Source organism: Vidua chalybeata, chromosome 8 (assembly GCF_026979565.1).
Source record: "Vidua chalybeata isolate OUT-0048 chromosome 8, bVidCha1 merged haplotype, whole genome shotgun sequence".
Classification (NCBI taxonomy): Eukaryota; Metazoa; Chordata; class Aves; order Passeriformes; family Viduidae; genus Vidua; species Vidua chalybeata.
Window position 1 is genome coordinate 5168158 of NC_071537.1, and position 12115 is coordinate 5180272.

The following is a 12115-nucleotide window of genomic DNA, read 5'->3' on the forward strand; positions in this document are numbered from 1 at the left end:
ATTCATTTGATAATTTCTTTAGCAAACAGGAATTCTTCTATTTCAGAGTTACTATTAGAATATAATTCTAAAAACTACCTTAAGTTCTTAAGTAAGGTAAGATGTACAATGATTCAAAACCACGAGAAATTAGTAGCAGTGGTATCAATGGAAGAAATTCTTACCAATCATGTTGTCTAATGAGAGGTCTGGAAGTTTATTTTGAAATGCTCCTACAGGGATTCCACAGAAGGAGACTGGGGAATACAGAGGTGAAGCACTGGAACTGCTGCAAAAGAAATGGGAACAAGTTCCTCATGCAGGCACCATCTCCATCCAAGGGACTCAAACTGCCCCTGCAGCCTTGGCAGCCGTGTCCTGCTGGGCTGGGGCAGCTCTGTGTCATCAGCAAAGAGCACACCTGCCTCTTGTAATACTACATTTTTCCTGTCCAAGATCAATGTTTTAGAAATAACCCTTAAGAATAGAAGAAGTAAAAATCAATTCAGATTCTAAACAGCTTTCCTGCATATGCAGCACACGGAATCCATCTAGCATTATTTCTGGGAACACTAAGAATAAAAACACTAAATCTCTGATGAGCAACAAGAGATCTATGTTGAAAACCTGGTACTACTGACATTTAAAAGATTTCTATTTTTTTTTATGGCAGAAGTTATTTATTTTATTCCATAGTACTTTGAAGGGTTATTGCAGCAGAACAACCTTAATACATTGACTGTTCCAAGCACTGTATCACTTCACACAGTATTTTGAGAGACTGCCCCAAATCTAAAATTCTAAAGGCTCTGTGTATAAAACCATTTTTTATACCACCATATTCCAGTCACCTGTTGTGCAGCTTCATATTGCTCAGTGTCAAATTCACACAAATCCAGCAGAAAGCCATTCCTCTACTAAAAGTGTAGTTCTTTACAGACTCATTTTGGTCCTTACAGGTGACTGAAAGTGAGAGATTCATTCCTAAGGAAGATTATATGGTCTGAAGAAAGCCAAATGATAGGAAAATGCTCCCCCAAAATAAAACAGTCATTCTATCTTTTGTTTTCTTAGTCCAGACACTCAGGGTGGAACTGCCTTTAAAAAAAGAAAAACTAAATACAGTTCCTGCACTTCCTCAAAGAAAGGGAACTGATCTATCTGGGTGACATAATTTGTTCCTCTTTCTTCACTCACACACATGTAGAGCACACAAAACACTTCCATGCACAGAAGGATCACTGTTGCCTTTAAAATCCAATGAAATACTGAACATCACTTGGAAAAAAAAGGAACTTTGGCAAGAAAAGTAAATCCCATTACCTGTTGCGCACATTTCTGCCAGAAAGGCTGGATTTTAATTCCCAGATCATCACCCTGCCATCACTGACTATGAGAGCTGCAGCATTCTCATTCACCGGGCAGCACACCATGCTGAAGGGTCGAACTGTTTTGGTCACCCTGATGGCATCACACTGACTTCTTAAATCATAAACCAGCTCCTGAGCTGGCTCTGGATCTGCAACACCCACAGCCCACAGAGAACAGACAGAGTGAAAAACATGGGATGGGAGCAATCAACAGAGGGAATGGTGAAGCATGACTGAGCACTTTGATTGAAATCCATGTGCTTCCTGTGCAACAATCAGGAAAAGCAACCAAAACCAACACGCTCTTCATCCTGCTGTACACAACAAAACTCTGGAAAGTTCTCCAAAACGTAACTTTGTCTTTCTAATATATTATTCCATAGGAATATTGAAAAACCTAAAACAGTAACTGTTTCACAGCTGGGCAGAACCTGCTCTCCACAATCCAAAACTCTGGGTTTAGAAGCTGGAAGCCAGTAATGTAGCTCACTAGAAATCAGCAAACTGCCCAAACCAGAATGAACAAACAGAACTATGTTTTTCCTTTTTTTCCAGTCTCCACCATTACATTTAAAAGACCATTCTTAGTAACATTTCATGAGACAAAAGTTTAATAATTCAGATTTTAATAGAAATTTAAGCCCATATCTTAGGTCTAAAATCAATCTTGCTAATTGACCAAATTACTTCCAAAATCTTGTGTTTGCCTAAAAAACATTTTCTTTCTTACAGATAAAAAGAACACACTAATATTTTATTTAAAACATTATTGTATATGTGACTGTTAAGTCACTTACTAATTTAAGTATTATTCAGCAATAAAAGCATAATCAGGATATTAAAGAATAATTATATTAATTAATTAATATAACTAATATAATCTATTTCACACTTAGTATCAGGGAATTCAAAAAATTTTTGAATTTGTTTTGGGGATTTGTTTTGGGAAAACACAGCATAAATTTAAATTCAACATATAAGAGACAAAACACTGGAAAGGCACTAGATTCACCATCCTGTATGAGGCATGATGGTCATTACTGGTGTTAAATTATTAATTAAAATGCATCCAAGTTCATTTCTGGACACTTTGGACACAAAACTCACCTGGCTCCTCATTTGGAGTTGCAGAGATGCTGCAGTTGGATCTGCGAACCCTTAGCGTGATACAACCATTTTCATGTAGGCAAAATAACCCATCCCTCTGAAAACAAGGGATTACCTGGGCAAAGAGATGGCTGTTAGACTGCATCTTCAAAATCCTGCCCTTTGCAAAGGACATTTGCAAGGGAGCCCACAGTTCCTGATGTTTGAGCAAATCATTACAAGTGCTACCATTAAGGCAACGCTTCCATGAATTTCTTCAGCTACAGGATTTGTGACTAAGGAAGACAATTAATTGGAAAAAATAATTGAAAAAAAATGGAAATCTACCTCACCTGTATGAAAGGCACCCCTGTCCTTTCAATGGCAATCACACCCACGGTCTGATTCACTTCCAAGTCAAGAATCAGAATTTCCCTGGGATACAGTAAGAGCATGTAGTTTCTTTTGGAAGGCAAATATGACAACTGAAGACAGTCATTGAGTGTTACAGATTCAGCACTGTAAAATCAGACAGGAACTTTTATCAGATTGTGTAATAAACAGATCAGATTCAAAATAAAATTAAAAGTTTCATTTTTCCTGCAACTGCATTTCTTCAAGTAACCTCTATTTAGAGCACAAGGCAACTGCAGATTTCCATTTCTCTGTCAGAGCACTGCAAAGCACCACTGATTTCCAAAAACACATCTTGTTGACTTTTGTCTAAATAAGATTACAGAGCAATTTTAACAATTGCACTTCATTCAAATGGAGTAAGTGTAATTCCTGCACAACTCAAACCCAAGCAATTCACTTGGGAACAGCGCTGGCTGCCCTGACATTTACTGGCATCCATGGGAAATTATCCTTACACACACTGCTCACTTCAATTTTATACTGTTGTGTGTATTACCTTACAGCCTTTAACCTCAGTACATTGACAAAATCAAGTACACAAAGCATTATCTGAGAAGAAATATTTACAACCTACCTTGGTTTTTCATTACTGATTAGGATTTTTACTTTATCAAGGGCCTTTTTGGCCCCTGTAGCAGCAGCCAGCTTGTTGTGAGAAGGACTGGAATGAGGACTGGAGATGTAAACTTTCTTCCCTGAGCTGGCAGGAGCTTTGGAAGGGGAGAAGTCAGAGATGAACACTATTCCTTCACTGGTGAGCACTGGATCAAGAAAGAAAAATGTCCATTTTAATGACATTTTGGTGAGGAGAAATGCTAATAACTTTGGTAATACCGTATCAGAGAGAAAACTCATGATTCTAGACAACCAGCACTTTCTAACTGAAAGAGCAGCAGATGATCCATTAAAATCAACTAATATCCAAAAAAACTCATCTTTTATATTAAAAACTACTGTATTTCTGGCAGAAGCTCAGTTGTTCTCTCTCACCAACTGTTTTTCTTTAAGATTCACAGTGGAAATAGAAGACAAAATACACACTGACTGACCATTTTTTTGTTCTCATGCAGAGCATTGCTCAAATAATCAATCATTCATTCACATTATTTATGCTGCAGCACAAAGCTCAGCTGTACACCTGAAGTGTTCATAGAAGATTGAATGATATGGCAGATAAAAAAATCCCCAAATTACAAGGGCTGAAAACTGCACTGTCTCATTACAAGTCAGGACTGATGAAGCTAAATTCAAGAATAAAATGGTGACTCTCCAATGCTCTCAGTTTCTTCCTGCTAAAATTAATAAATCTGCACAATATCCCCCTTGACATCTGAATCACTTCTGGTACTGATCTCACACTGAGTCCTCTAAAATCCTTTCTGTTGAAAATAACATTTATTCGTGGTCTACTTATCTCACTGGCTTCTCCCTTAGCACCCATCCCTTTTTAGCCTTTTACATTTCACAGGGCTCTCTATCCTTGGCTTTCTCCAGCTCCCTCTACACACTTCACACTTTTGTAAAGTCTCAAACTTTTCAGATCTCTAACTTCTCCTCTCATGCCTGCTTTCCCCCTTCCCACATAGCAGAACCTTCTGAACTAAGATTCCACACTGGCCAAAGGCTCCGTGCCTTTGCTTTCTGACTTCTTTTTGGCATTTCTGACATTATTCTCTCCAATCCATTACTTTTTATTTCAACATTTACATCTCAGTTTAACAATTTTCCAGCTCACACATACCCAGGCCCCACGATTTTATACATATAAACTTACAAGCTAAATGTGAGGGATCAAAGGGATCAAATGAAAAAGACAGGATATTTTCAGCATAACTTTTCTTCCAAAGTTTGGTGCCCGTGTCTGCATTCCACAGTACAATATAATTTGGTGGGTGAACTGCAAGCAGCAAATCTCTGGAAGCATCTTGATTCCACAGCCACTGCATGTCTGCCAAAAGAAATGGGAAACAAAATTAATATTTGGGATGGTATCATTTGGACCTGGACACAAATGTCTACTTCACTCTAAAAAACCTTTTAATCAGTCTTAAGCTCAAGAGTAAAATGAAACTGAATGTAACACTCAACCCTTTCAGAGCTGGTAAAAGCTTTCCTTGGTTTCACAGAAAATAAAAGGCTTCATTTGGTCCAAAAAGCTGTAGAAATCTTCAAATGGCATGGTCAGGGCTTCTTTAAACCTTCAGTGAATTGGTGTCAGGAGTAAATAAAACCCAATTTATAATGCACACACAAACAAAAAGTAATGAAATTAAAATGAACTCTAGTCAACAAACAAATTTTCACTGGCTCAGTATCAGATTTAAAATGTTGTATTTTCTTTCACAAGATTTATAAAACAGAATAATAACAAAAACCAAACTTTTAAGAAGACTTTTATATAATAGATTTTAAAAGCCCACCAGGTATAACAGAAGCATCATCACAGAATTTTTAAATAGCTGAAATGCCCCAAAAAACCCCAACTCCACCTGAAGAGCAGGAAGATGTACTTGACATAGTAAATGTTATTATTTTAATCAATAATGTTCATAAAAAGAGGTTCTACCTTTTTTCACAAGATCTTGGAAAACATCACCATAATGAATTAAATCTCACAGCGCTCCTCTGGGGTACAGTAAATCTTACATGTACTCATAAAATGAACAAGCAAACATACAGAGGGCTAGTAATCCCAAGAGGAAAATTCCCTGTCAGAACTGGGCACAGTTTATAAAAGGCAGGTGATGGATTTGTACACAATGCTCCATAAAACAACTCCCACATAAACACCAGGCACTATCATTACCTTGGATGGGCTTTGAATGCTCCTGTATTTCACAGCGAGCTGCTCCTGTTGCCACATCCCACACGATGATTTTCCCTGTGGCATCAGCAGAAGCCAAACGTAAGGAATAAGGAGAGCCAATATTGTGGTGGTAATTTTCCTTAGCCCATTTCACCTGAAAATGCAGATGGGAATTGGTTAAAGGAGACAAATGTAAGGCATAGACACCATAGTTCGTATTTTTCAGATAATGAACTCAATAAAAAATCACAGTAATAGTAAATGCCAACAGCACCTGTAACATACCTTTAAGCCACCATCACTTGTGTAAATTTAAGGTAGGTCAGCACTGTGCATGACTGCATGGCTGATAGTCTCAAATTACATAAATCAACAATACTTGTTCCTGAAGGTAACTACAGCAATCCAATCATATACATCATGTATATAAAGAATTTACTCAAATATTTACAGGAAACCAAATGGCAATGTTCAAGGTTCTGTGGGCACCCACAAATCTAAACCCACTGACTTCCAATCAAATGCAAGCTGAAAAATTATCATTCCATTTTTATACACATCCTAAAACATGCAATTTTCCTAATCGGACAAATATATTGTGGTATTGGTGAGGAAGGAAGGTTAGTCTTTAATTTATGTGTTGTCTCATAAGAAAACAAAAACAAGCTCCTGCTGACATTTTCTACCTTTCTGGTTATTTTCAGCACATTGCCACCACTGATTTCCAGGTACCACTTCTCAGTTTGGGATTTCAAAGTGCACAAGCTTGTAAATTGGCAATACTTATGAGAAATCTGTCTGAAACACTCTGTCTACAACTCCTCCCAGATTACGAGGGGAGGGATAACACTGACTTGTTCCTTATCTATCCCACATGTCTTTTGCTATCTGCTTTTAAGGTGAACTTCTGCCCCAGGACAGACCACAGACACTGGCAGAACAAAGAAACATTATTGCTAAGCTAATGGGAATTCACCTGCTACAAAAATTCCACCCTGTGTGCTGTCACTGCCTGTCACAGAAAGGGTGAGGCAAACACAGGACTTTCTGCACATCCTGAAAATGTGACATTTAGAAACTGAGACAGGACTGGCATTAGGCACCACTAACTGCACCATGAACCAGATTTACAGCAGCATTCAGAGCCCTGCTGGCACCTCTGTGCTGCCCCTCTCAGAGGTGTGGGAAGCATCTCTCACAAACCAGCTGAATAAAGTAAGCAAATGTGACACATGCACAGCACACAATCTCTAACTCTATAAACTCAAAGCATGTTTCTACCAGAATCACAAAGAATTCTTGAGAGAATTCTCCTCTACCTACAGTTTTCATTTTTGCAATTCCTGCTTCCCTGCTGTTCAAGAAAGAACTACCCCTGAGGATATCTGCAGGTGGCTGTGTAACTGTAATTGTAAAAGCCTACAAAGCTATTTATTTCTCAGTTAAATGCATATTACTTCAAAGCAAATTTCAAGTCTGGAAAACCTCCCTTCTCAAGGGAGGAGTTGTCACCAAGCTCAAAACAACAAAAAAAAAGGAGATCTTTATATCCTAAGCAGAGCCCATGTGGTACCCCCACACCATGAACCTCTTTCCTCTCTGCAGTCACACTGATCCAACAAGACCCCACACAGGACCTGACCACCTGCTAAAAGAAATTATTTTTAGTATTAGTCACTGTCTACTTGACTTAAAAATGCAGCAGCATCAGTCAGAAACAGGAACCAGAGGTGACTTTTTTTAATCTTCATAATTCATACCACCTCATTTATAAAGCTTTATTATCACTGTTTACTAATGCATCAAAACAGACACAAACATCATTTCAATCCTCTCATTCTTGTGATGGATCAAACAAAACTTCTTTTGTAATTAGATTTTCTTCCATAAAAGCATGCTTTCAATATTCTTCTTAAAGGTAAAAGCAGATGTAATTCACTCCAAACAAAGTCTTCAGTCCCACACAAACAGCATTTGGACAGATGGACAACTAGCATGGGTCCATTTTCAGGGAAGCTTTTACCTATTCCAGACAAAATTACAACAGCCAAAGGAGAGGATGTATTTAAAGGAAAATAGCAAAAGGATTATGAAACGACTGCTTTTTCCTTTGTTTTCTTCATAACAGATGTGGTGTGTTTTGGAATTTTTTGGAACTGAGGCACAGGTTTTTGGGGAGAAGATCCCCAGTGGACTGAGGTTGCTGATGTGAACCTCTACTCCAAGGAGTTTAAGCCAGACTTACACAGCAGATTTCTTACAGATCCACTCCATCTCATTTGTGCTTTTAGCATTTGCAAACTCTTAAAAAAAATTAGGAATTGAAGAAAATTTCTTAGCAATGTAAAGGTATCTGCAATGATCATGGCCTCATAAGCATTTCTTATATAATGCCTATTTCTTCACATAGAAGGGAATTTTCTTTCATTATTCCATCTCATAAATTAGCCATTTTCTTACAGTCTATTTCTGTTCATAAAGCTTCAAGTAGTGGCTTTGCAAAATTATCTTATAAATTATTGGACTTCAGCACTTCTGTTCCTGACGAAATAATATAACTTCTCAAAGCTAGTGAACGTAACCAAAACTCATTAAAATGCTATCACTGCATAGATCAAAAACTAATTTTGCTACAATTTGTTACTTAAGATAAGCAAAAATTATAAAGCAGAAGACACATTCAACCTTTTTCTTCTACCACAAGAAGATCCCACTAAACCCCCCCTACCTAAGACTCTATTATTCTTTATAAATTATTAACAGCCTTCTAATAAATACAGCACTTGTGCCAAGGACCATCAAACACATCTGCCAGCCAAACAATGCTCTAAACCCTAAGTGAAACCAGTCATTGTCCACAATCAAAGAAAAGATGAATCAAAGAAATATAACCTGTTCCACACTCACCCAATGTCAAACTCTGCAATTTCAAGTCAAGGACCTTGAAAGGAAAGTACACGCACCCTGCACTTAAACTAAAAATTTAGCCATTTTATATTCCTAAGATTCAGTTTTGCCTGCTATTGTTCCTTTTCTCTAAGAAAAGAAGGAAAAACTTAAAAGTAACTTCCTAGACAAATGGTGCACTTCTCCCAACAGGGAGGATCAGAAAGGGCAGCAGCAAAAAGCTTCATTTGATATTTTGTAATGTTCATTTGAAATCTCTTATGTTAACAGCTTTCTTAGAAACATATCTATGTTCTGTAACACTAACAAATGCTTTCAGATATTCTATCTTTTATATTCTATATTTCCTAGAAAGATATATCATCAACCTCAACTCAAATTTCAGCATGCATGATGTGACTTACCTGCAGGAGAGAGCACGTAAAATACATGTATTTCACATCAGATTGCATGTCAAAATCACATGGAACATCAAGTCAAGTATTTACAGAAATACACCATAAACCAGCAACATCTCACCTTGACAACACTGGCTTTGTGTCTTTCCAAAACCTGCAAGGTCTGAGCAGAGTTGGCATCCACTACGAGCACGAGGGAATGGCATCCATATGCAATCAAACCTTGCCAGCCCCTGGGAGAGCAGAGAGCATCATCAACAGGGAAAACACAACGAAAGCTCTTCACATCAGGAATGAGGGTTTTCTTTGGGTAAGTTGAATGCATGCTACTAGACACCCCATTTGATGTTTATCAGATGGTAAATACTATTCAGTGACATAAAAGCTTTATAAAATAATATTGCACTGTCTGCTGGAGTCCTAGGCCACCACAAAGCATCTCTTTGTGTCCATCTCAGAATCTTCTTCTGTAAGTTTAAAACATCACACAGGAGTTCATGAAGAGCGTTCCCAAATTTTAGATGTAAGAACACAGGTAAAAAAATATATTTGCAATTATACAATTTATTGCATATCTTTTTTATTTATTACTTATTTATAGACAAAAAAGGAGCATGTCAACAATTATTACAGTGAAAATCTGCTGAGGCTTGTCTGACTTCAGCAGTTTACCACAGGATCACAGAATGGTTTGGGCTGGAAGGGATCTTACAGCCCACGAGTGCCACCCCTGCCGTGGCAGGGACACCTCCCGCTGTCCCAGGCTGCTCCAAACCCCGTCCAGCCTGGCCTTGGGCACTGCCAGGGATCCAGGGGCAGCCACAGCTGCTCTGGGCACCTGTGCCAGGGCTCCGCACCCTCACAATTCCTTCCCGCTGTCTAATCCCAACCGACCCTGCTTCAATGGGCACCCGTATGCCACTGCCGGGAGGGGCCGGGCCAGGCTCGTCTCCGGGCACGGCTCTGTCCCTGCCCCGGGCCGGACAGCAGCACTCGCGGCCTCTCCAGGGCCGCAGCCACCGCTACCCCGGCCGCGATTCCCGGCGCTGCTCGGGGCTCTGCGGACACCCCGCCGGGGCAGAGCCGAGCCCGACCCGTGGCTGCGGCCAAGGAGCCGCGGCGGGACCCGGGACCCCCCGCCCGGCCGCCCGCGGCCCGGCCCTCACCAGTCCGCCGCGCCCCGGTTGGGCGCGCTCAGGGCGCCCGTCAGGGTCCGCGCCGGCAGCTTGATGTTGACGGTGAAGCGCTGCATGGCGAGGCCGGCGGGGAGCGGAGCCCGCAGCGGAGCCCGGCGGGGCCGCCCCAGCCCCGGCCGCCGGTGCCGAGCCCGCGGCCCTGCCGGCACCGCCCCGCAGGAAGCGCCGCCTCGGCGCCGCCGCCGCTGCCCGCTCCGCCGGGGCCCCGCGGCCCGGGAACGGCAGTTCCGCCGCCCTGCCCCGGCCGGGCGGGGCCGTGTCCGCGGCCAGGCGCGGATCTCAGCGCGGTTCGGGTCCGCAGGGACCTCTGGAGATCATCCGCGGCAGGTGGGTTTGGAATGCCTCCAGAGAGGAGGCTGCCCGCCCTCCCTGCGCAGCTGTCCCAGCGCTCTGCCGCCTTCAGTGTGAAATATTCTTCCTCGTGCTGAGGTGGAACTTCTTGCGTTCTAGTTTGTGGCCGTCGCTCCTTATCCTGTGGCTACCACTGAAGAGTCTGGCAGCATCCTCTGACACAATATTTAAATGCATTGCTGAGATCCACTCTCAGTCTCCTGTAGCCCAAACACTCCCTCAGCCTCCCCTCATCATCTTCGTGGCTGAATCGCGGCTTGCGCTGAGGAACGCGGGAGCTGACACGGAAGGGACGCCCAGATGTGGCACCCGCGGCCGGGGACACGCTGCTGCTGTGTCGCTTGGACATCCATGGCTGGGAGGGCGAAGGAGCGTGGGATGCCAGACTCCGGCTCCAGGGATGCTGTGCTCCTTGTCAGGCTGCAGCCTGGGCCACCTCCCTGGGAAAAGAGCTCCCTTCCCTGTCCCGTCTCCAGCTGCTTGGATGCTGCAGGACAGACAGAACAGTTTTTACACCTTAGTGCTTTCTGCTCCAAAGCACCTCTTCAGTGACAAATCACAGTGACAGACCTCTTTGGTACCCTCAGGAGCAGCAGCAGCACTCGTTGCACCACAAGGCACCAACCCATCCTCCAACTGTCCCCAAGGTGTCACTGAGGCCAGGCAAAGCCACCTGGGATGACACATCCTTGTTGAGGAGCGCTGAACATTTGCACTGGGGCACACCAGGCTGCAGAGCATTGAGGTTGGACTCAGTAATCCCTTTTCCAACCTGATTGTGTGATTCTGTGAAGCTTCCAAACCAATTTTCTGTGCCACAGCATTAATAAGATAAGAATTATGTACTTGCAAGCTCATTATTTAACATACATGGGCTGTTGGGGTGTTTGTTTCTCTTTGGAATAATAATTGTAATTGTTTATTTGTTGTATTTTGTGGAGAAAAAGATGCCACTAGATGGCCAGAGATGGCAAGAATGTAATGCCAGCTACTCGCTCTTACTTTGCTGCAGTGTCACAGAAGATGCAATAATGCTGGTCCTCCTTTTCCTTCTTTTCATTCTAATCACAATTGAATTTGTGCAAGTGGGAACTCAAGAAACAACCCGCAGCTGATGCCTTTTCCAACTGGCTTCTAAGGAATTCTGCTCTTGAAGCACAGAACACCACTCACTGCCACTCCAGGTCACCATGCCATTGGAACTTTTTTCTTGGAACTGTCTCGTCCCAAAAGACCTCTCTCTACTCTTAAAACTGAAAAAATACCTTTTTGGAGAAGTAAAGAGCTTTTTTGTTACCTTTTCTTTGTCTTTATTTGAGAACTATATGATTTGCATCTCTGGAGATCAATTTTGTAAGAGCCTGAGCAGCTACTAACTTCATTAATTTTAGTTATTTTTGCTAAAAGTGTGTTTTTACTCTGTGTCCTTGGGCAACATTCTTCTGCTCATGTTTTTGGTTATTTTCTTGCTTTGTTGGATTTGTGAGAAGGGTCTTTTGCAATTTTTATTGCACAATAGAAACAGAAGTTCTTCTTGGCAGTTTTCTATCCATTTTCTTGACATCAGAAAACCAAGCAATGAGAGCCTAAAGGAAATAGACACTT

At 41.6% G+C, this 12115-nt stretch overlaps 1 protein-coding gene across 1 annotated transcript in view; it reads right to left on the reverse strand.

Annotated features, from left to right (window-relative positions):
• The window catches only part of WDR11 (WD repeat domain 11), a 35354-nt gene extending 25084 nt beyond the window's left edge, over positions 1 to 10270 (reverse strand). The window contains exons 1-9 of the mRNA XM_053948885.1: positions 10130 to 10270; positions 9085 to 9196; positions 5659 to 5812; positions 4627 to 4800; positions 3427 to 3613; positions 2789 to 2954; positions 2457 to 2571; positions 1303 to 1498; positions 165 to 268 (exon numbers count right to left, since the gene is read on the reverse strand). Coding sequence (XP_053804860.1) covers positions 165 to 268; positions 1303 to 1498; positions 2457 to 2571; positions 2789 to 2954; positions 3427 to 3613; positions 4627 to 4800; positions 5659 to 5812; positions 9085 to 9196; positions 10130 to 10215 — 1294 coding nt within the window. The 5' untranslated portion in view covers positions 10216 to 10270. The remainder of the gene's footprint in view (positions 1 to 164; positions 269 to 1302; positions 1499 to 2456; positions 2572 to 2788; positions 2955 to 3426; positions 3614 to 4626; positions 4801 to 5658; positions 5813 to 9084; positions 9197 to 10129) is intronic.
• Positions 10271 to 12115: the final 1845 nt, after the last annotated feature.